The sequence below is a fragment of the Stigmatopora nigra genome, chromosome 10, assembly GCF_051989575.1.
Source record: "Stigmatopora nigra isolate UIUO_SnigA chromosome 10, RoL_Snig_1.1, whole genome shotgun sequence".
In the NCBI taxonomy this organism is placed as follows: domain Eukaryota; kingdom Metazoa; phylum Chordata; class Actinopteri; order Syngnathiformes; family Syngnathidae; genus Stigmatopora; species Stigmatopora nigra.
In genome coordinates this window covers 855606-878138 of record NC_135517.1, presented here as the reverse complement: position 1 = coordinate 878138, position 22533 = coordinate 855606, and the positions used below count along the sequence as shown (strand labels likewise).

General features: G+C 46.2%; 1 protein-coding gene across 3 annotated transcripts; it reads right to left on the bottom strand.

Annotated features, from left to right (window-relative positions):
- Positions 1-180: 180 nt before the first annotated feature.
- chd5 (chromodomain helicase DNA binding protein 5) lies at positions 181-21934 on the bottom strand. Of its 3 annotated transcripts, XM_077726049.1 has the most exons (38): positions 21841-21934; positions 17471-17619; positions 15525-15740; positions 15113-15231; positions 14744-14979; positions 14001-14113; positions 13805-13937; positions 13585-13751; positions 12837-13058; positions 11512-11721; positions 11226-11437; positions 11011-11142; positions 10119-10227; positions 9858-10049; positions 9581-9781; positions 9350-9487; positions 9131-9252; positions 8884-9057; positions 8659-8800; positions 8462-8593; positions 8063-8180; positions 7676-7800; positions 7358-7607; positions 7125-7297; positions 6869-7043; positions 6191-6277; positions 5973-6061; positions 5709-5842; positions 5496-5640; positions 5006-5165; positions 4628-4948; positions 4398-4562; positions 4226-4334; positions 4022-4154; positions 3206-3401; positions 2958-3121; positions 2767-2893; positions 181-1845 (listed from the first exon to the last, which is right to left on the bottom strand). In XM_077726049.1, exons 1-38 carry the CDS (start codon positions 21905-21907, stop codon positions 1727-1729), a joined length of 5976 nt encoding a protein of 1991 aa, XP_077582175.1. In that variant the 5' UTR covers positions 21908-21934; the 3' UTR covers positions 181-1726. The 3 variants fall into 3 exon arrangements, with proteins under 3 accessions (XP_077582175.1, XP_077582173.1, XP_077582174.1); XM_077726047.1 differs by having other exon boundaries at positions 7125-7607; XM_077726048.1 differs by having other exon boundaries at positions 6191-6256; positions 7125-7607.
- Between the last annotated feature and the right edge of the window lie 599 nt (positions 21935-22533).

Below are 22533 nucleotides of genomic sequence, written 5' to 3'. Positions count from 1 at the left end.
TTTTGACACGTTATTTACACATTTCTGAGGATTTGCGAGTTTATGACGAGAACAAAACAACATTTAGTGCAAGAAACAAAGATTTTCCGAATACGGCTTTTACGTGAAATGAAAATAAATAGTTTTTTGGGGGGGGGCGGGGCTATTCAGTTTTTTATTGTTATTTAAATCCAATTCTTTAAAAAAAATAAGAAAAGGTTAAAATTTCATAATGTTGGTCCAATATTGTGTTTAAAATTTGATAAAACATGTCGCAAACATAAAACTAAACTTTGATGGTCCCTTTTTTTTGTCAGGATAAGCATTCTTAAATTGACACTTGCATCTATGCTTAAAAAATGGCTAAGATAGCTTTTTTGTAGTAATGCTAAGTTTTCAAGACACTTTTAGCATTTGCAGCTAAGTCGTGGTCCCAATGCCGTATTAAATGATGCTTTTGTAAACTCAGATTTGCCATTTTTAAAGTAGGTGATGCCGTCAAAATCTTCAAAAAAGTCTGCATTACACTGTCTAACAAATGTTACCGTATTTTCCCGCACATTAGCCTTTAAAATTGCCTTAAATTTATGCCCATATAAGCCGTACCCTCGATTCAGTCATCATTTTTTTAGCGACAAATACGGCGTGAATGCGAGAAAATACGGTATGTTAAATTTTCCAGTTTGGGTTTGAAGCTTTCAAAACAGACAGCATTGTTGATTCAAAAAAAAAAAAAACATGAAGGACTTGAAGCCACTGATGGTCCCGATGTATTTTTTAAAGCAGGGGTGTCAAACCGACTTGTCAAAGGCAGGCAATGAGTTCATTTTGAATCACTTTCTTGCCATTTTGCGGTACTGGCAGGTCACTTCTTGTCAATTTTGGACCATTTCTCTTTTTTGGGGGGAAATTCTGTTGGTTTGGGACATTTTTTGGCCACTTTCTGTTAGTTTGAGGGCATTTTTGGGTCACTGTTTTAGTTTGGGGGCATATTTAGCGTTTTTTCTGTTGGTTTGGGGGCATTTTTGAGACTTTGTGTTAGTTTGGGGGCATTTTTTGGGCCACTTTGTGTTAGTTTGGGGGCATTTTTGGGCAACTATGTTAGTTTGGGGGCATTTTAGGCTTTTTATGTTTGTTTGGGGGCGTTTTGGGGCCATCTTGTGTTAATTTGGGGGCATTTTAGGCGTTTTTCAGTTGGTTTGGGGGCATTTCAGGTGACTTATTCTTGGTTTGGTGGCATTTAGGCGACTTCCTGTTGGTGTGCCTGTCAGAATAAGAGCTTAGTAGGCCACAGATTTGACACCCCGGCTTTAAACCCGAAGAAAAATGTGAAACCTCCGCATTCGTAGTGCAATCCCTAACATTCAAATGAGAAAATATCCAGTCAGGTACAAAGCCAACACGCTGCGATGCAATAAAAGCCCTGCAGGTGTCACCCACGACACCATCCACGTGAGGTAAAAACCGTCGCGACAAGCGGGAGGCGCATTTCCGGGAACGAGCTGCATACAGGAAAACATTTTCAAAATAAAACGCACCGCATGAAGGACGAAAAATTGCTCTCCAAAAAGAAAATGGAGGAAAAGTCACACTTTACCTCAGTCCTGACATCTTGTCGGAGGTTGTTTTTTTTTTGTTTGTTGTTTTTTTTCAGTCGAAATATTTAAAAAAAAACCTCGGCAAAGGTCAAAGTGCAATTGTTGAGATTCAATACGTCAGCAAATGAAAATGCGGGGCAGAAAGCGGGTCAGTCCTCGATGCAGATCACGTCGCTGGCCTTTGAGGACTTGAGGTCGGGCGTGGCGGCGTCTCGCAGGGACTCGAACGTCTTCTTGTCCAAGTGGCTGCTGGGGGGACCGTTGGAAACTGAAACCATCACATTAGTGGACCCATTAGATCAATATCAGCATTCTCAAAATATTGGAACGTAACACAATCGAGAAAAATATCCAAAATGGGCCATTTCATTCAAACCGGGGGATCGAACCCAAGGCCCGAGGCCCGGTTGCGGCCAGCTAGGACGTCCAGGATTGTTCTATCTGAAATCCACTGGAGCTGATTCTTATTCTAAAGATATCATTCATTTTCTGTATAGTTTATCCTCACAAGGGTTGCCAGGGGTGCCGGAGCTTATCCCATGTATTACTATTCTATATTAGTGGCATATTGTTGTAAATGGTGACGCTCTTTTGGCTTGATTATGGAATTGTTTTACCAAATTCCAATCGCAGGGCTCAAGGAGACAAACAACCAATCACTCGTAGCTTGTGGGAAATTTACAATGCTAAATTAGCATAGCATATATGTTTCTGGGACAAAGGAGGAAACTGGAGTACCCAGAGAAAACCCACACAAGCCCTGCGAGAACATGCATACTTCCTACGGGAAAATTCAGACCTGGGATCGGACTCGCACACTTAGAACTGCGAGGCAGACATGCTAACCACTGGTCCACTGGGCCACTATTACATTTAAGCTAATTTTAGTGATTTCCAATCGGATATTTGACTGTAAATCATACCTGTAGGCCGCCTGGTGGTGTAGTGGTTCACTCGCCTGACAGCCGCGGGCTCAAATCCCGCTGGTGGCGATACGATTGGGAGTGCGGATGGTGGTTTGTCTCTCTGTGTGCCCTACGACCGACTGGCGACCAGTCTAGGGTGTAGTCTGCCTTTCCCCCGAAGACAGCTGGGTTCGGCTCCAGCAACCCCCGCAACCCTTTCGAGGATGGGCGGTACGAAACATGTGTTTTGTTCTAAATAGGCAAGCGTGGGTTTGATTCCTTACCACTGACGTACGGCCCCAGAGGCATCTGACTGTAATTGACCATGGGCTGGCCTCCGGCACCCCTGAACGCACCGCCAAAGGTGCTTCCGTACATCTGGGAGCAGGCGAAACCTCCTTGGCTGAAAGTCTAAAACCGGGGTGGAAATATAAATGACTTACGGCACAGGACTTGAGATTTGTGGGGCGCGTACCTGCTGTGGCGGAGGTTCGGCACCCCGACTGGTCAGCCGGCTCAAAATACTGCGCTCGGACATCTGCAGGCGGGCCGAAACGGGCGGGATTCGCGATAGCATGTTGGGGAGTCGGGTCACGTCGGCCTTCATGTCGCTGAGGAGTTCCTCCAACTGGTTCAGGACTGAATCCAGAAGGACAAAACAGACCGTGACCACGGGTACCGGGTGTAGGTTTTCGTCCCGAGCCATCAAGGGGACTCCTTTACCTTTATGTAAGACGGCGTTGGCGGGTTTGTTGCCGCCCAGCGACTCTTTGGAGAGGTGCTGGTGGGACTCGGCCAGGCACTCCACCTCGGTGAAGCGGGTGTTGAGCGCCATGGCGGGGTGCCCGGGGTCCTGACTCATGTTGAGGTAGGCGGCGCGCCGGAGCTGCTCCTCGATGACCAGCGCCTGCTCCAGTAACTGCACGTTTGGGGTTCGTTTTGGGTCAGTTTTAGGGATTTTGGGAGTTTTTTGAGTGTGCTTAACATAATTTGAAGTTGTTGTGTGTTAATGTGCTTGTGAAGTTGTGGGTTATTGTGCTTGTTATGTTGTGTGCTAAAGTAGTTTTAGGGCTTTTTGACTTTTTCCGAGTGTGTGTAACATAATTTGAGGTTGTTGTGAGGTAACGTGCTTGTTATGTTGTTTGATAAGGTAGTTTTAGGGCTTTTTCCGAGTGTGCGTAACATAGTTTGAAGTTGTTGTGAGGTAGCTTGCTTGTTAAGTTGTGTGCTAAGGTAGTTTTAGGGCATTTTGACTTTTTTGAGTGTGCTTAACATAATTCAAAGTTGTTGTGTGGTAATGTGCTTGTTATGTTGTGTGCTAAAGTGCTTGGGAAGTTGTGTGCTAACATGCTTGCTATGTTGTATGTTAACGTGCATGTTTACATGGTATGTTTACTCAGCTGTTTATTTGTATGTTAAAATGCTTGTTACGTTGTGTGCTAACGTGCCTCTTTATTTGTGCATTAACGTGCTTGTTAAGTTGTGTATTAACGTGTTTGTTTACATGCCGGTACGTTTACTCAGCTGCCAGCCGCCTACCTTGAAGCGTCTGGCCAGGAATTTGTTCTTCATCTCCAAATAGTTGCCTTTGTGCATCTCCGTCTTGAAGGGCTCGTTGAGGATGGCGTAGCGAGGGTCGTTTTGAATGTCCTGCCAACGCGCGTAACCGTGACTGACGCTAGGTCAAGGCTAAAAAAGCGTAAACACCCGAGAGACTATCCAGACAGGCGAATTTTGGGATACGTGACGATCCCCGCTAGAAGCCAGTAGTCGTGGCGGCGATGCCAGATCTCCGCCATCTTGCCGGACGACAGCGCCGCTCGTTCTTCCGTCTGCCAAAGCGTGTGTAACTCTGCGGACAAAATGGTGGCGTCACAGAAGAGTCCTCGACCAAGGACTTGGTGGAAACGCTCACCTGTGAAGCCGCCGTCGGCGATGTTGAACATGAACTTGGTTTTGAACCCGATCTTCTCCTCCTTTTTGGGCTCCTCCACATCTTCCGGCGGGTCTTGATCGCCGTTTAGTCGGGTGTCCGGGACGGCAACGGCGGCGAGGACGGCGTCCTCGCTTTTAATATCAGCTGTGAAGCAATCAACTTTGTGAACCCCCAATTTTTCTCCCGTAACCCCTTAATTTGATCCTTACCCGCTTTGCCGGCCTTCTCATCGCCCTCCCGTCCTTCTGATGTCTTTTCGGGCTGCTTCTGGCTTTTGGGCGAGTCCCGCCCACTCGCCCTGTCTTCCTGTTTGTCCCCCTCGTCATCCCCCGTGGCTTTTTCCTCGCACGCCATGCCCTTGGCCTCCTCACCGTCGCCCCCTTCCTTCTCCTCGCGTCGAACTGTTTCCTCTTGGTCTCCCCGCGGGTTCGTAGTTTCCGCCTGTCGGTTCTGAACGGCGTCCCGCTCCGGCAACTTCTTGCCGTCTGATTCGGCCGCGTCTCGGTCCTCCGCGGGACCCTCGGTCCTCTCTACGAAAATATACCAAGTAAGCGCACGAGCTTTTGGCTAAAAAAATGGATACCAACCGGGCGGGTTTGGCGTTCCGGGCCGCGTGGCTAGCGGGCTGGCCTGAAGCGGGGTGTTGGGGTCCGATGAGACACTTTCAGTCAGCTTCTTTAGCTCCATGCCGATGGGGATCAAGTCTGGTGAGCTCAGCTTGCCATTCACGTGCTCAAACTCTTGCACCTGCCATTCAAAACACATGTTTTTAATCATTAGGTTGTTACAATGAGGGCAACTCAACTAATGACGTGTCCTTTGGAAAGCCTTCGCCGAGCCCGTTAATTAGAGATGTGACTTGACATGCTTTGCTAAAATTGGAATTTGGGCTCTAGCACCCCTGACAGCGATCCACATCAAAAATGCTTGGACTAGAGTCGAGTCAATTGGGCTAATGCATTTTCCAAAGAATAAGTTTTAGGATTTGGCTTTAGAAGTCATATCATATCATTTTAAGGCCCCGCCCAAGGCCCCGCCCATGGCCCCGCCCATGGCAAGAACCTAGCAAGCATTGACCTTTTTCCTGACCAGTGACATGACCCCGATTCTGGTGAGCACGTGCTGGCGTGACAACCCCTCGCGCGGCACGCCGTCGGCGAACGTCTCGGCTCCGTCGGCGCCGGGTTCGCACAGGTGTCTCATGAACAGCGACACATAAGCCCTGGGGACAAAAAGCAAAGAGTGTGACGGCGGCGTGGCTCCGTCACCCCGCCGAAAACGGAGCCTCACCTGAACTCGCGCTCGCTCTTCCCTCGGAGGTCTCGCACGATCCAGTGGGACGTGAAGGCGTCCTGGGGGGGCATGCCCCAGCGCATGATGGCGTTCAGGAAGGCTTTCCTCTGCCGGGCGTTGAACCCGAGCACCTGGCGAGCCACAAAAACAGTCCGTTAGCATCCCTGGCTAGCTTGCAATGTCGGTTTTTGCTAACATGAGCATTGTGGAAATCATATTTGAAAAATTATTGAAAAAGGCAAAAAATCCCATTGCTATTACCTCGATGCTGCCGCCGACTCTGGCCAACAGGGGGGGCAATGGCTTATCTTTGTCATTCCTCAGATGGCGCCGTGAATGTCGACGCCCACCTGCACCAGGTAAGACAGTCGGTCAAAATGCCACTAGCACTCCATACCTCCAATTTTTCAGCTCTTTGGAGAAAAATGCCCACTATAGGCGTGGCTAAAGAAAAGCCCCTCCCCCCAAAATGAAGATACCTTCCGGCCGCTCCTCGAAATCTTCGTCCTCGTCCTCGGACCCCGCCGAGTACTCCGACTGGTTGTCTGAAACATCGTCCTGCCACTCTGAGCGCCGCACATCAGAGACAGACAACACAGAACTTTGCTTCCGTCGGATAACGCCGTCCAAAAAGAGGGCGTGGCTCTCCAAAAAACTCCCAGCCCTGGACCTCTAGTGGACTTTAAAAATCCCGCCCAGGTCCAGAACTTGGAATCAAATCGGCCTTCCTTCTGACTTTAAAACTCAGTAGTAGTACTTTTTTTACACATAATTTATCAATTTTCTCAACTACTTATCTTCACAATGGTCGCCTGGGGTGCTGGAGCCTATCCCAGACAACTACAGGCACAGGCGTTGGACACCCTGACTTGGTGGGTAGCCAATCACGTGGCACAAGGAGACAAACAACCAATCACACTCATATCTAAGGCCAATTAAGCATACAATTAGCTTAGCATGTTTGTTTTGGGGATGTGGAAGTTAACCAGAGTACCTAGAGAAATCCCACGCAAGCCCAGGGTCAACCTGCAAAGTCCACACAAGAGGACCAACCTGGGATCGAACCCACGAACCCAGAACTATGAGGAAGGTTGCTGTTGTTTTTTACAAAGAAGGCTAAGATTCGTTAGCAGTTAGCCGGGTTGGGCGGGGCCTACCTTGGTCCTCCTGGGTGGTGTCGTTGTAGTTGACTTGCTTGCGTATGCGCTTGCCCTTGCCCAGGTTTCGCGCCAAATCCTCCTGCTGCTGCTCGTAGTGGTGCCGCAGAAGCTTCTCCCAATAGTCCGGGTCCACGTTCTCCTCCTGCTTGATGATCTCGCGCTCCACTTCCTCCTGCGTTAGGGGCGGGGCAGAGCAAGGACTTAAGAGGAACCTCCCACTTTCCGGATTTTTATATAAAACAGATAGTCCCACCTCTCCGTCTTCCTCTTTGACAACGTACTGGGCCACCTTGAAGGAACTGAGGTACTCGTTCATGTTCTGGATCTCCGTGTCTTCTGTGGCGTCTTGGCTACGGTCCAACAGTTTGGAAATGGCGTCGTCATCGTAGTGGATCACGTTGCCTTCCTCGCCGTCTTTGGCGTCGCCTGGCGGGCAGAAGGACGCCGAGGAGTTGGCTTTTCCAGTCCTCCGGGTGCGTCCCTCACCCCCCATGTTGCGAGCCGCCTCCATCTCGTCCTTGAACAGCTCCTCTGTCCCAAACTTGAGGATGTCGTCCAGCTCTTGCTTGGACATGGAGCCCGTTTTGGATCCCAGACCGGGCCGGACTACCAAGTGGGTGAGCATCATCTTCCTCTTGGCCACTTGGGTAATCCTCTCCTCTACCGATCCCCGAGTCACGAAGCGATAGATCATCACCTTCCGGTTCTGCCCGATGCGGTGGGCTCGGCTAAAAGCCTGAAAAGAAGTCCAGGGACGGTTGAACCGGGGTTTGTCTGGGTTTTTGAGACGGAAGATGGAATTACTTGGATGTCGTTGTGAGGATTCCAGTCCGAGTCGTAGATGACCACGGTGTCGGCACTGGCTAGGTTGATTCCCAGACCTCCGGCCCGGGTTGAGAGCAGGAAGCAGAACTGCTGAGCGCCAGGGGCTGCCAAAAAGACACAAAAGGAATTCAGGATGGGGACAATAGACAGGTTGCTCTGGGGTTTTTGCAGTTTTGTAGATGAAAACAGGTGGAAAAGGGGGCAGAAAACAAGACCAGAATCGAATTCTGTCTCTTGTGAACCCTGGATTAGTGAAGAACTCATAGAATTGGTAAGTCCCACAACCAAGACCCAGACTCAGAGTACAACAAATACAGATTCAACAGCATTAAACCAGATCCAGACAAAACATTGAAGAAAACCCACCATTAAAGCGGTCGATGGCTTCTTGTCTCAGACCTCCTGTGATACCGCCGTCTATCCGTTCATATTTGTAACCCTCGAACTCTAGAAAGTCCTCTAGAAGATCCAGCATTTTCGTCATCTGGTTGGAGAATCCAAAACAACCGCGAGTAGGGTTAGCAACAGATCGAATTTCTACAACCGATAACTGTCAATGACCCCTAGACGACTTCAACAGGACCTTACAGACCCCATTGCACCCCAAAACCAGATCCCTGCAGGTCCTAATTTCTAGGACAGCATAAATATAACCAATGGTTGACATTCATCTGATCAAATTTACAAAACATCGACTCAAGACCCGAAGGACCAGGTTTTTGTGATGGTTCATGTACTGTCAGATTTTGAGATGAAGGGACGAACCTGTGAAAAAATGAGAACCCTATGACCTTGGTCCTTGAGTTTCTTCAGCATTTTCTGCAGCAGGGTCAGTTTTCCCGAAGACTTGACCAGTTGGCTACCGTCATACGAGCCGTTGGGTAAAACCGGAGCCTCCTATTGGACCCAAAGTTGAGGTCAACCATCGGTCAGTGGGGAAAAACTCTTCCCATGGGTCTTACCACGGCAGCCACGGGGAAAAGGTAGGGGTGGTTGCAGCACTTCTTCAGGTCCATCATGATGTTGAGCAGGGAAACTTGGTTGCCGCCCCCTTTGGAGTTGAGAGCCTCAAAGTTTCGTGTCAAGATGAACTTGTAGTATTTCCTGCAAAGAGGTAAACGGTCAGGGTTTTTCGAACTAGGGTCCACCTGGAGTCCTTAGATCATTTTCGCCATGCGCCCGCTGACTTCTGCATGGGACTGAGTTCCACCCGAACAATGAGTTCCGTCTTGGCAGGCATGTTTTTGAAGACGTCGGCCTTGAGTCTCCGGAGCATGTGAGGACCTAGGAGGTCATGGAGTTTCTTGATCTGGTCTTCCTTGGAAATGTCTGCAAACTCCTCCAGGAAACCCTCCAGGTTACTGCGGAGTCGGGATGAAAAACACGGTTGGGGACCGGTCTACTGGACGGTGAAAAGACGGTCGATCGTCTTACTTGAAGCGGTCCGGGGTGAGAAAGTTCAACAGGTGGAAGAGCTCCTCCAGGTTGTTCTGAAGCGGTGTTCCGGTCAACAGTAACTTGTAGTAGATCTTATAGCCGTTCAGAATCCTGAAAAACTGCAAGGGTGGTAGTAGTAGTAGCGGTAAATGGGATGGACTTGCTCTACGTAACGCTTATCTACGGTTTTTGAGAAGATAAGATTGGCGGTTTGACCTTGGACTGGTTGTTCTTCAGCCTATGAGCTTCGTCCACCACCAGGCAAGCCCACCCGATGGACCCCAAGATGGCTTGATCGATGGTAATCAACTCGTAGGAGGTCAGGAGGACGTGGAACTTGATGGGCGTGTCTTTCTGCGAGACACCGAGGAGACATTTCAGTCAGATCGGTGGGGTCCAAAGACATGAGGATACAGACGGACACCAGGCTAAGCCTTGGAGAAAGACCTTCATGCGAAAAGCTTTGCGTCCCAACTTGACGGCGCTGTCCTCGTAGGTGAACTCGTTTTCCCGGATGATGGCGCGGCTGTCCTTGTCCCCCGTGTACGTCAACACGTAGAAGTCGGGGGCCCACATTTCAAACTCGCGTTCCCAGTTGATGATGGTGGACAAAGGTGCGCTGACCAGGAAAGGACCCTTGGAGTGACCCTGTGGGACAACCAGAACTGAGGAACAGGGGGACCCCTGATGGACCGGGTGACGGTTTGGGGTCCAACAGGGTCACCTCTTTGTAGAGCGAGTAGAGGAAGACGATGGTCTGCACCGTCTTGCCCAGACCCATCTCGTCGGCCAAGATGGTGTCGGTTCCTTGAGCCCAGGAGAAGCGTAACCAGTTGAGACCCTCCAGCTGGTACGGGTGTAGCGTTCCTCCCGTGGCGTTGATGTACCACGGCTGGTGCTCGAACTTGATGGTTGGCTGTATAGGGGTTAAATATATTCAAATTTGGGAAAACCGGGATTTTAGACCGTGGGTTTTTGATCTTACGTCGATAATGGGGGCGTCTGGGGGGATCTCCCTCTTTGGGCGTTCGTCATTTCGCTGATTTCCTTTTGACGCCGACGGGGGGCGCTGGTCCTCACCTAGGATTTGTTCCCTGGACGATAAGGCATTACAGAATTAAATATGGCAGCTTTTAGTAGTCCTCATTTAGCCCTTACTACATGCTAATAGTTAGCTTAAAGTCCTACTGTCTAGACCACACAGTATATAATTAGTAGTTTTTTTGGGCCTTTGTGCGCTGGTGAAAATTGTAAAAGTGTGGGTATGTTAAGATTCTCTCGCTACGTTTGTCCAAACCGTGCATTGTAGAGAGTTGAATTTTTTTTGTGGTGGTTGGAAACTGCTGTTGGATCCTAATAGACTATATTAATTAGGTCACAGGTGTCAAAGTGGCGGCCCGGGGGCCAAATCTGGCCCACCGTATCATTTTGTGAGGGGCAGAAAGTAAATCATGAGTGCCGATTTTCTGTTTTAGATCAAGTTAAAATGAAGAGTATAGATGTATATCAAATTTCCTGATTTCCTTCCTTTAAAATCAATAATTAGAATTTTTAAATCCAATTTTCAGTGTTTTTAGTTCAAAAATCATTTTGTAAAACCTAAAAATATATTTTAAAAAAATCTAAAATAAACATTGTTTTAGATCTAGTAAAACGGAATATTCAGGGCTTTTAATAAAGTTCTTTTAATCCATTTATTAAAAAAAAATCTAAATATTATATCTAAAATGTTCCTGACAGATCCAATTGCGCCTTAAATATGATTTTTGCTTGAGTTTGCCTCTGCATAGTTGAAACCGATGACGCAATCAGCGGCAAGAATTTTCTTTCGAATTCAGTCAAGTACCAGCATTTGAAAAAAATCAATTCCGGCATACCTGTGATCCCAGTAGGCCACTTTGTGGTTGTTGTATTCTGGGAGGTCAAAGTCGTCCACTTCCCAAGTGCACTGGTCGTAAGGAAGGTCCCTCCATTTGATCAAGTAGTGCACGTCGCCATCTTTGTCGAAACTACACAACCCCAATGCAACCTTGCATTATAATCTCACTTTTCAAAGAGTTACCCGCATTTCAACGATTAAAATTTCCCCAACCTGTGGTTAAGCACCCGGTGGATAACCATCCACTCGGGTTTGATGCCGTATCTGTAGAAGCGCTCCTCCATGGCGGCGTACTGGGGGTCTTTGCTTTTGCGCTTATCGCTGTTAAGCTCCTCCTCCCCCGAGCCGTAGTCGTAGGGCGGCGGTTCGTCCATGTCGTTTTTGCGCTGGTAGTTGCGGTACATCACCGTGTGGTACAGTTCCAACTGTGGACCAGGTTTAAAGTAGGGTTTGAAGGATTTTGAAGTAATGCCCCCCAAGACCACCAGAGGCACTTTACCTGGAGCTCGCTGACCCAGGAGCAATGCCAGTAGGATAGTCCAGCCCACTTGACCAAGAACTCCCTCTCAGGGTGGCCTTTAAGGGGTGGTTTTCCCATGGGGTCCACGGGGGGCAGCCCGTCCACAACTGGGGGCACCTCGGCCGGTAATGGGGCCTCACCCCACATCCAGTGCATGATTTTTTGCACTTTGCCTTTTAAAGGTGGGCACTGAAATAAATAAAAGAATATTACATGTCAATTATTAAAAAATAAATAGTTTTTAAATTCAATTTTGATGTGAAAGTGGCGTTTTAAAGGTTTGTTTTGAAAATGATCTCGTATTTATTTATGTAGTATTTTGATTTGGAGCATTCGCTGCCCTCTGGTGGCAACAATTAACAATTGCCAATTCTTTTCTACCATGACCGCATATCCGTGAGCAGCACAGCCTTGAAGCTTCCGGTACGAAATGTAATATAAAGTCATATAAAACAATAATTCTCTCATTTATATGGATGTCTAACGATGTGTTTAATTGTTAGGACAAAAGACGAGTGCCGTGAGATGACGTGGTCGAAAAAAAACTCAAGTTTAACTACGGTAAGCAAGATATGTCAGATGTAGCCGCCATTGCTAAATTGTGTTCGAACACGTTATTTTGTTAAACTGTATCTTGTTCGAGAATTTAATAACACCTATGAGAGTCGTAGACGTGTTAAATATGATGGTAGAGGTTATACAGGCAATAGTTCATGTGTTAAAATGCTGTTTAGCGATTAGCACGAAGCTAGCGCTAGTAACAATTGACTAATTACTAAGCTAGCTGATACACTTCGTGTACTACTTACGGTAAGTACATTATAAATGCTAAATGTGGCTAGTTAAAATAATGTGCTTACATTTGACATGTATATTTTGTCATTAAGATGTCATAAACAGTAAAATGTAAATAGTTAGATTGCCATATACATATGCAATATATGTATTTTTGACACATTGTGTAAATACCTGAAATACTACTACTAGATAAGTCTGTTAGTTTTCTATGGATGTATAGTCATGTATTTTAATTTGTAGCAGTATTTAATGCTCTTATTTATAGAACAAACTTGCTGCCAAGGTAAAAAAAACATGTTTCCAAGTATAAACCCTTGTTTTATATATATATATATTTTAGTATTCAGCAACCTATTCAATGTTTGTTATTCAATGTAGTAATTAATTAAATATTAAATAGGTCCAGATGTAATGGCACCCACATTTCTGTTATATTTACATATGTTTGACTGTAGCTTTTTTTTTTTTTGTGCGTAGAATCCAAATTGGGGGCGGGGCTTACTTACCATGCAACGTGGACATAACCATTCGCCGTTGGGTATCTCGGGCAATGGCGGGTTGAGGCAGTGAATGTGGTAAGAAGACGGGCAAGTGTCGCAACACAGTAATTCGCCGCCGTCCTTGCACACTCGACAAAATTCCATGTGGTCGTCCTCTTCCTCGCCCGCCGCCTCTTCTTCGTCCTCGTCTTCTTCGTCTTTGGCTTCCCATTGGATGCCTTCCTTCTCCTGTGGGCATACGATTTATTCTTATACAGTTTGATGCAGTACTTTTTTATGGTATTTTTTTCCCAGATTTGACAACAATGGTGGAAAAAAATGAACTACAGTCATATCTTTACTTATAAAAACTAATTGGTTCCAGAACTTTTTTCGTAACTTGAAAATGTTGTAAGTAGAGGTGTACTTTATATGTAAATTCTCTAATTCGTTTCCCAAATCTCACACAACTAAACCCTTTAAAATTTGACAAAGGCGGATGAACATTAGACTTTTTTGGCTTTTAAACTCCCCAAACTTTTAATTTTAAATTGAAAAATATTCATAATAAATATATAAATCATCCCAAAAATGTAATATGGCTTTATTTGGATGGGAAATAGTCCCCACAACCTCAGAAAATGACACAAAAGAAGGAAATAGAACCTTATATATAGTCTAAATAAATAGTCATTTTTCAATGCAAAAAAAACATTGTCTTATATTCGGATCAATAGGTTTCAAACCAGCGTATATCGGACCCGGGGCTACTCACACAGTGTGGACAGCTCCATTTCCCCTCGGGGGCCTTCTCCAGCTCGGGTTCCAGGCACACCAAGTGGTACGCCCGTGGACATGTGTCGCAAAGGATAATCTCGCCGCCCTGCTGGCAGACCTCGCAATAGTCCTGGTGGTCCGTCTCGTAGCCGTCGCCGTCCTCCTCTGAAACACGCTTCATTTTAGAAGGCCGCCATTTTCCTACTCGACAGACTTACTTTTCCTCTTTTTGTGCCCGCGTCTGGCCTTTTTCTTGGGTGCGACGGGGGCGCCGGAGGGGTCGCAAAGCACCGAGGCGCCGAGGAGACCCACGTCGTCAAAGTCCGACTCATCCAGGAAGTCTTCCTCGCTCTGTAATGCAAACACGCTCGTCACGGCGACCGAGTTAAAGACAAAAGACGGCGGTTTTCGAACCGAGGATGCTTTCTTTTTCTTCCCGCTTTGGCCCGACTTGGATTTGGTCTTCTTGGGCTTGACCTTCTTCTTGCCGTCTTTGGCGCTTTTGCTTCGTTTTCGAGCGCCGGGTCCTGAAGAAATAATGGAACGGACATTTATTCAAAAGTTAGCATTAGCTTAGCTCGTGGTTACCCATTCTGTGCTGTGGTAGTTGATAAGCTCTTATCTAAAGACACGTTAGCATACAATTAGCTTAGCCATCCGAGCACATATACTCATAGCTAGGGGGAATTTAGTGTTCAACCAGCTAGCCTGTTTTTGACAAAGTTCTCATTTTCTGAACCACTTTATCTTCACTAGGGTCTCCGGGGGTGCTGTAGGCTACCTGAATTGGTGGCCAGTCAATCACAGGGCACAAGGAGACAAACATCCATTCACTTTTAGCTAGGGACAATTTGAAGTGTCCAATTAGCCTAGCATGCTAATGTTTTTGGACTGTGGGAGGAAACCAGAGTACCTGGAGAAAACCCACGCTGGGATAGGCTCCAGCACCCCCTGTGTTGGCCCGTGTGTATTAGCGTTATGGAAAATATTTATATTCATTGACGAATTGATTGATTCATTTCATTTAAGATTATTTCTAAGAAGTCATTGTGCTAGAATTGGAGGTCAATAGGTCACAAAATCTTGTTATTGTTTGACAGCCCTGAATTTAAACGTAAACATTTCTGGAAAATCGTAATTGGTGGATGAAAGTGTACCTTTCCCCTCTTTGGTTTTGGCTTTCTTGACGGGCCCTAGCTGAGCCCCCAGTTGTCCCACGCAGGCAGGGGGCGCCACCGTCACCGTTTCTACGGCGGCGGCGACGGCAGCCGCCACCGCCGTTGCCGACGCCCCCTTGAAGGGGTTATTTGCGCTGAACTCGCGCCACTTGGCCCCCAAAACCGTCATCATCTTGGACATGGGGATCTTGGGGTTCTTCTTGGCGATGAGAGGCCTGCCCACAAAAAAACTGAATCAGTGACGGAGACCCCTATGCCCCCTTCGGCGGTTTTGCGGCGCCAGCTGGAGCTCTGCTTTTCCCAATCCACGAGACCCCCTCTGGGACCCCCCAAAAAATGTAAGCTTGCCTGAGGAACTGGCTGAATGCTTTGTAGTTGGTGATGGTCTTGTAGTCGTCCTCGGAGAAACCGTACTGGACGTCCTCCAGGCCCCATTCCTGCATCAACTGGCTCGAGGACTTGGGTTCCTGGGGGTGTGTGGGGGGGGGGGGGGTGTAGTTAATGCCGATAAACGGGACAAATGTGGGTATTCCCGCCAATGAGCCAAGCTGGCAAAAGTACAATTGTCCTTTGGCGGAGGGGAACGAGTCTTTGACCTCCTCGACTGCTGGAAAGCAGCCAATCTGGCAACTTGCTCTCTCCCACAGTATCATCTTGCATTTTGGTTGCCAGATAAAATAATTTAACATGCTTATTAGAGGCATCCCAGTTTTGGAAAAATGGGTTGCCAGGTTTTCAAAAAGTCCGCTGAGCGACTCACCTTCATGCCCCCGTCATCTTCATCATCGTCGTCATCCTCCTCGTCTCGTTTTTTCTTCTTGGGCTTCCTCTCTTTCTTCTCCCTGGGCTTCTTCTTCTTTTTCTTGGTGGGTCCGAAAATGCTGCTCTCGCTGCCGGACCCCCGCTCGGGACGCCCCGCCTCCTCGTCCACCTCGGACCCTCGGTCCTGGTCGCTATCCACGCTCATTTGGATGCCCTGACGACAACAAAATGTGCTTTTGTGGCAAAAAAAACAACTTTTGCAAGTTTCTGAGGTCAGGGTTTATTCGTCAGTTCAAACCAGTTAAGTGACAGTTTCTGAGGTGAGAGTTTATTCTTGAAATAGGTCTGTCATTCGCTAGCATTCATTCATTTTTTTAATCCGATCGTTTATCCTAACCAGGCTCGCGGGGGGTGCTGGAGTCTATCTCCAGTCTTCTCCCACATTCTAAAAATATCTTTGCTAGGCTAATTGTAGGCTAAATTGCCCCTAGCTAAAAGTGATTGGTTATTTGTCTCCTTGTGTCCTGCGATTGGCTGGCCATCGATTCAGGGTCTCTGGCCTGAAGTCAACTCGGATAGGCTCCAGCACCCCCCGCGACCCTTGTGTCCAATCCGCTCTACTTATTGAAGCTATAAAGCATATTTCACGGAATAAAAACACACGAATGACACAATAAAATCAAATTTAAATGCATTAGGAACACATCCGTTAGGCTTCGTGATCAAACACCAATGGAATGACTTAGTGCACGTCAACGTGAATGGACGCCATTGCCTTTCTCTGGCATCCGCATGCATTTTTCAATCCACCATTTGTATTTCTTTCACGTCGCCACGCTCAGCCTGTTGCGTTGGCACGCGCCGGTCCGGTGGAGCGGCGGAACGGCTCGCGTTGCCGCAGCGCTCGGCGGTAAAGGCTCGGCGCTGTTGCCATGGCGACCACATTTCTCTCTCTCTCTCTCTCTCTCTCTCTCTCTTACTAGCTTTACCGTTATTCTCATCACCGACCCGCGCATAAAAAGCCCCCCCTCGCCCCCTTCCTCCTCCTCCTCTTCCTCCGCCATTTAATTTCATCGCTCTATCCTTCTGTTCACCCTACTAATAGAAGTACGCCGTCCAATCACAGGGCTCCGCGTCAGGAGCCGGTCGCGCCGAGGCCCTGGCTCCTCCGCCAGCCGCCGTCTAGACAAATCTCATTTATGCAGAAGATGAGGAGAAAAAAAGAAAAAGAAAGAAAGAGGAAGGGGAGTGGAGGTGACTTCCAAAAAAAGGAACCCTAAAAAGGACAACCCCCACACCCCTTATTAGGGGGAGCCAAATCAGATAACTGCCGATAACCTAATCAAATTAGACGCTCCTGCATATCGGTTCCGCCTCGGAGGGGAAGACTGCAGTGCAGCGGTTAGCCAATCAGGGAAGAGCTGAATATTAGAGGCAGATGTAAAAAAAAAAAAAAAAAAAAGGGAGAAAGAAAAAAAAAAAACAACTCTTTGTCCTCGCTGCTGAACTGTAAAATCAACACGGCGGGCTGATCTGAGAGCTGTTTGGAAAAACAGCTTGGGAACGGCACGCGCCTTCCAGCCTTTGTTTCCATACAAAATGCGGGAACGCAAAAAAAAAAAGCGGGTAAGCCACGATGGGTTGATGAGATCAGGATTTGGGTTCAAGACAGCGAAGATCCATTAGTCCGTGCAGCTGGCACTTTATTTCTAAATTAAAAGCTAGAATCATTCATTCATTTTGCCTTCACGAGCATCCCCGGGGGTGCTGGAGCCTATCCCACCGAACTAGCCAGCCAATTGCGGGGCACAATGAGACAAATGACCAATCACACTAATATCCAAACTCAGTTTAGCATACAATTAGCCTAGCATTCATGTTTGTAGTGTTGATTCATTGGCCGCCATTGACGGCAAAAGACGTCGAAATGTAGAGTAAACGCACCTCCTTTTTCCGCTTCTTGACCTTGGCGACCTTGTCCTCCTTCATTTTCTTGCTCTTCTTCTTCTTCTGCTGCTTGAGGGAGTCGTCATCGTCCGAGAAGAAGCTACCGATGGACGCCAGGGGCAGCGCCGTTCGCACGGGCTCCTCGTCTAGTGGAACCAATAAGAGAATTTACATATAAAGTACACTTCTACTTACACATTTTTCAAGTTACGAAAAAAGTTCTGGAATCAATTAATTTTGTAAGTAGAGGTACGACTCTAAATCATTTTTGTTCCATCATTGTTGTTAAATCCAAGAATTCTTTCAAAAAAATTGCAATGTCAAAAAGTACCAATTAATTTTGTAAGTAGAGGTACGACTTTATTTTTAAGTGTGTGTGTATATATTAATTTTGTGTAGTTTTTCACAGGGTGGGCACAGATTTATCTGAATTTAATTATTTTCTATGGCAAAAAACTGATTTGCAATACCAGTAAATTGACATACAAGCTCTGTCCCCTAACACATTAAGCTCATATCTCAAGGTATGACCGTAGTACGTATTGGTACTCCGCTTATAACAAACGTCAAATGCTAATATGCTAATTGCTTTATACCGGCCACTCAGAGTCGTGCAAATGAGAAATTCCGTTTAGTTTTCCGGCAAAACCGAGCGACCAATCTGTCCCGGCGCCGTCCAGGCGCTACGAACATAAAAATCCAAAACGTCGCGGACCAGTGGAGCCCAGCGCTAAGCGGGGGGACGGACTCCCCTTGGCGGGCGAATGGACCCCGCTGAGCATTTCCCAGCTGCTGCTTGTCAAAGAGTCCGCGTACAAACGAGGCCGCTCGCCGAGTCCGTTCCCCGCGGCGTTCCCAGTCCAGCGACACCGCTTCCGACATGCCGCCGCATCATTTGATGGTCTGGCCTGGGGCGCCGGGACACCCCGGGTTCTGGCAGGCCAACCAAAACAAATATTTTGGTGGCGTTGGCAGGAGGGTCTTTGACAATTTGGCGCCCTAGGAAGTCGACTCCGCCCATTTCCAAACGTACAAACACATTATATTGCTTATGGTATTGATTTTTAGCAAATACGGACCATTTTAGCATCCTTTTAGCTGCAAAAAAACTCGCTAACAGATCAGAATATTTATTTTTTAATTTTTGATAAAATGGGGACCACTGGGAAAATAATTGATTTTTTTTAGGGCTGTCGTGTGCCCCAAAATAAATTGCACCTTTGGCAGTTAGCCATATTGCTCATAGCATAAACAGCCCCATTTTTTATTTTTTAAATATTTTTTATATTTACCCTGAAATATCTTTAGGTTAAAAACAGTGTGAACAAATTTTATATTGCGTTTTTTTTAGATGAAAACAAATTAAACCCTTTAAAAAAACAACAACATTAAATACAGACGATTTTTTTCACCTTTAAATTATTTAATAGTCATATTTCATTATTTTATATATTTAATTTTATTAAAACTAATATAAAGATACTAAATATCATCTTAATTAAAAAAAGTTACTTCATTTACGATCAATTTCACTGTTAATTTAGCCGTTTCGGGCCATTAGCATTAGCATGTGCATGCACTCATGCTATCAAAACCTTCCAAAATATCCCCTATCCAATCACACTGGTTAAATTGCATCACATTTAACAGAACAGCAAATCCTTAATAATAAAACCAAATCCAACAGCCCAAGAATCCTCAAAACACCCGCATTGTCTCCCGCGGCGAACCCGCTAATGCTAATTCACCGCCTTTAACACCTGCCTGGCCGCACAGTCGAACCGCTAAACGGTCCGTGACGTGCTCTCGGGCGACGGCGCCTCCTCTCCGGCGGCTTAGCGCCGCGGGACTGCGGCGGGGGCTCGTGTTCCTCACAAAAACCACACACACACACATGTGCACACCCACATAATCCTTTGTGACCTTCCCTGCTGGGGAAACGAACCCGTGGGACTTTATTGGGGACCACCGCGGTGAGGACACTTGGCCCCCGCTTGGAAAATCTATAATGAATAATAAATAAAGCGCTAGCGTTTGGAACGCGGCGCCTCCCATTTTTTTTCCCGTCAAGAATGAAAATAAAATGATCTCATGCGTCATGTCACCTGACGCTTTTTCGTTTTTTTTGCCTGTCATAAGCTACAAAATGCCCATCATGCAGAAAAACAGCGCTAACGGACCCGCTAACCGGCTAAAAGTCGCTTAATTCTTTTGACAACATTGCTATGCTGTTGCTAATCAATGATTATCAATGACAGAAAGGCCCAAAGACGTTGGGTGTCAAAGTGGCGGCCCGAGGGCCAAATCTGGACCATTTTAAGTATAATATTTAGTTTTTTTTTTTTAAAAATTGGATTATAAGAACTGGAATAAAAGCCTTAAATATTCTGTTTTCATAGATTGAAAACAATGTTTATTTGAGCTTTTTTAAAATATATTTTTAGATTTTACAAAATGATTTTTGAATTAAAAACTGAAAAAATCATTAAAAAATGACAATTATTGATTTAAAAGATGGAAAATCTGGAAATGTAATATACATCTATACTCTTTATTTTTATTTGATCCTAAAACAGAAAGTCAGCACTCATCATTTACTTTGCCGGGCCACACAAAATGATAAGACGGACCAGATTTGGCCCCCGGGCCGCCACTTTGACACCAGTGGTATAGGTAAAATCCTGTTGTAAAATCTAAAAATAATAATAATCTTAAAAAAGCTCAAATAAACATTGTTTTAGATCTATAAAAAAACAATATTTAAGGCTCTTAATCCAGTTCTTTTAATCTATTTATGAAAAATAAATCTAAATATTATATCTAAAATGGCTCACATGAAATCAAGTCTGACACCCTTGCGCTAGTAATATGTCAGCTCACAGTTCAGCGGAGAGCCTTATGCACCCACCTAAAGAGCCACACGTGGCTTTTGAGCCATACATACGGTTTCTCTAGCCCCGCGCTAATGTTAGCGACCTTGCTAATTCCAAACAAAGCAGCAATCTATCGTCTTCTTCAGTGGGATGAGAGACACAATGCGCTAGCAGCCCGATTCCAATGGTGTCAACTTTCAGAGAGTCCAGACAAAAATAGACGCACTTTCAATTGGGGAGGGGGGGGGGGGGGGGGGGATTTAGGGGGGCTCTGGAGAGGGGGGGCGCTTATTAGGGTCCCTCGGCAATTTTTCAATCTTTTGGATGTCGGCACGGGGGGAAAAAAAGAGCAATTTAACGGCGTGTTGCCGAGCAATGACAATTCTCGCTCGTTTTTAGACGTCTGAAGGCATTTATTATTATTTTGTTGGATTATTTATTACATTTATTATTAGACGCAGTCTTGACGTTAGTGCCAGATTGTACTGTTTCATTCTTGGTTGCTTTTTTTGTCATTAGTGCTTTAAAAAATGTCAATAATTTGCTGTATATGAATTAAAAAGAATGCATATTTAATGCTGTAGGTGATAAAAGACACATATATTTTTAGAATGTTAGTAAATGAAAAAAAATCAATATGGAGCATATGTTGCAAAATAAAAGACAAAATTAATTAGAATGTGATATATAAATCGGTATTTCGGCTTAATCTAGTGTTAAAAAAGTAAACATTTGGCTGTGAATGTGCAAAAAAATAGAAATAATACTAGTATTTTTGAGATATTGAACATGATAAACAACATTCAAAAACAGTAAGAAATCAATATATATGTAAGGTAAAATGAATGAAAATGATTCTCAACCAAACAAAGCAATTCATCTAATCACGCAAATCAGTTAAGAGAAATGTACATATATGATTACTAGTCATAAATATTCATAAAGCATTGAGCAAAATATGAAAGAAAAAAACGAAAACAAGCTCAAGCCTGGCCGCCATCAATTATGAATACTCAAATGACTGCACAAATATTTTTTTCCCTCCCAAATATCCCATTTTCCAACATTTCCAGTCATTTACTCATAAGAACCTTGCAGAAACTCCCCTGACCAAAGGAGAGGGGGGTCCACTACTACCACTTCTATGTCTGTCAATGGCAAACCAGCCCATAACAAGACACTGAGCGGCGCTCGCCAGCGACACCATCAAGGGCGACAGACACTAGGAGGGGGGATTCCGACCGTCCCGCTCCGGCCAAACTTGGCCCCCTCCCCTCCCAAAAAAAAAAAAATTTTCTCTTTTTTTTCTTTTCTCTCCTCATTCGAGAAAAAAAGGCAACGTCACACGACTGCGCTTGTTTTCAGGCGCCCATCCCTACTTCTCGGCGCCAGCGTTGAAACGCGTCGCTAAATAGGCTGAAGGACACTCCCCCCCCCCCCCCAAAAGCTGGCTTCCTTCCTCCCCCCTCCCTCCCTCCCTCCCTCCCTCCTCACCTGGCATCTCGTCGTCAAAATCCATGTCGTCCCGCGCCTCGTCTTCATTGCTCAGCGACCCGGGCATCTTGATCTCATGCCCCCCCTCCCTCCCCCCACCCTCCTCCTCCTCCTCTCGCCAAAAAAAGGAAAAAAAAAGAGAGAGCCCCCTTTCAGGGCCGCCGATCGGGGGGGAAGTTAACCCTCGCCGCTCCACCCGCCTTCCTCCTCCCTCCTCCTCTTCCTCCTCCTCTTCCTCCTCTCCTCCTCTTCCTACTCTTTTGGTCAGCCGCCGCTAAATCCGCAGCGCCGGGATGAAACGAGAACATTCAAATGTGACGACGGCGAGATCGGAGAGTGGAAAAAAAAAGAAAAAAAAAGATGGGGGATGGAGGAGGGGGCTGTGGTGGTGGGGAGGGGGGGGGAGTAGTGCCAGTCTGGAGAAATAAAAAATAAGAAACACACAAGAGAAGAGAAGAAGAAGAAGGGGGGGTTGGAACACCACATGCCCGGATTGTGACGTCTGGTCTGTTGCCATGACGATGCATCCCATAATTTCCCACTCAACTAGTGAGGCATGCCTGCGGAGTTACGCTAGTGGGAAAAAAAAGGATTTTTGGAAAAAAATTGGCAGAAGAAATGAAAAAATGATATTAAGGACGCTAGCTATGTTAGCCATTCCAACATTAGAGTGCTAAACTTCTTTGCTGCAGA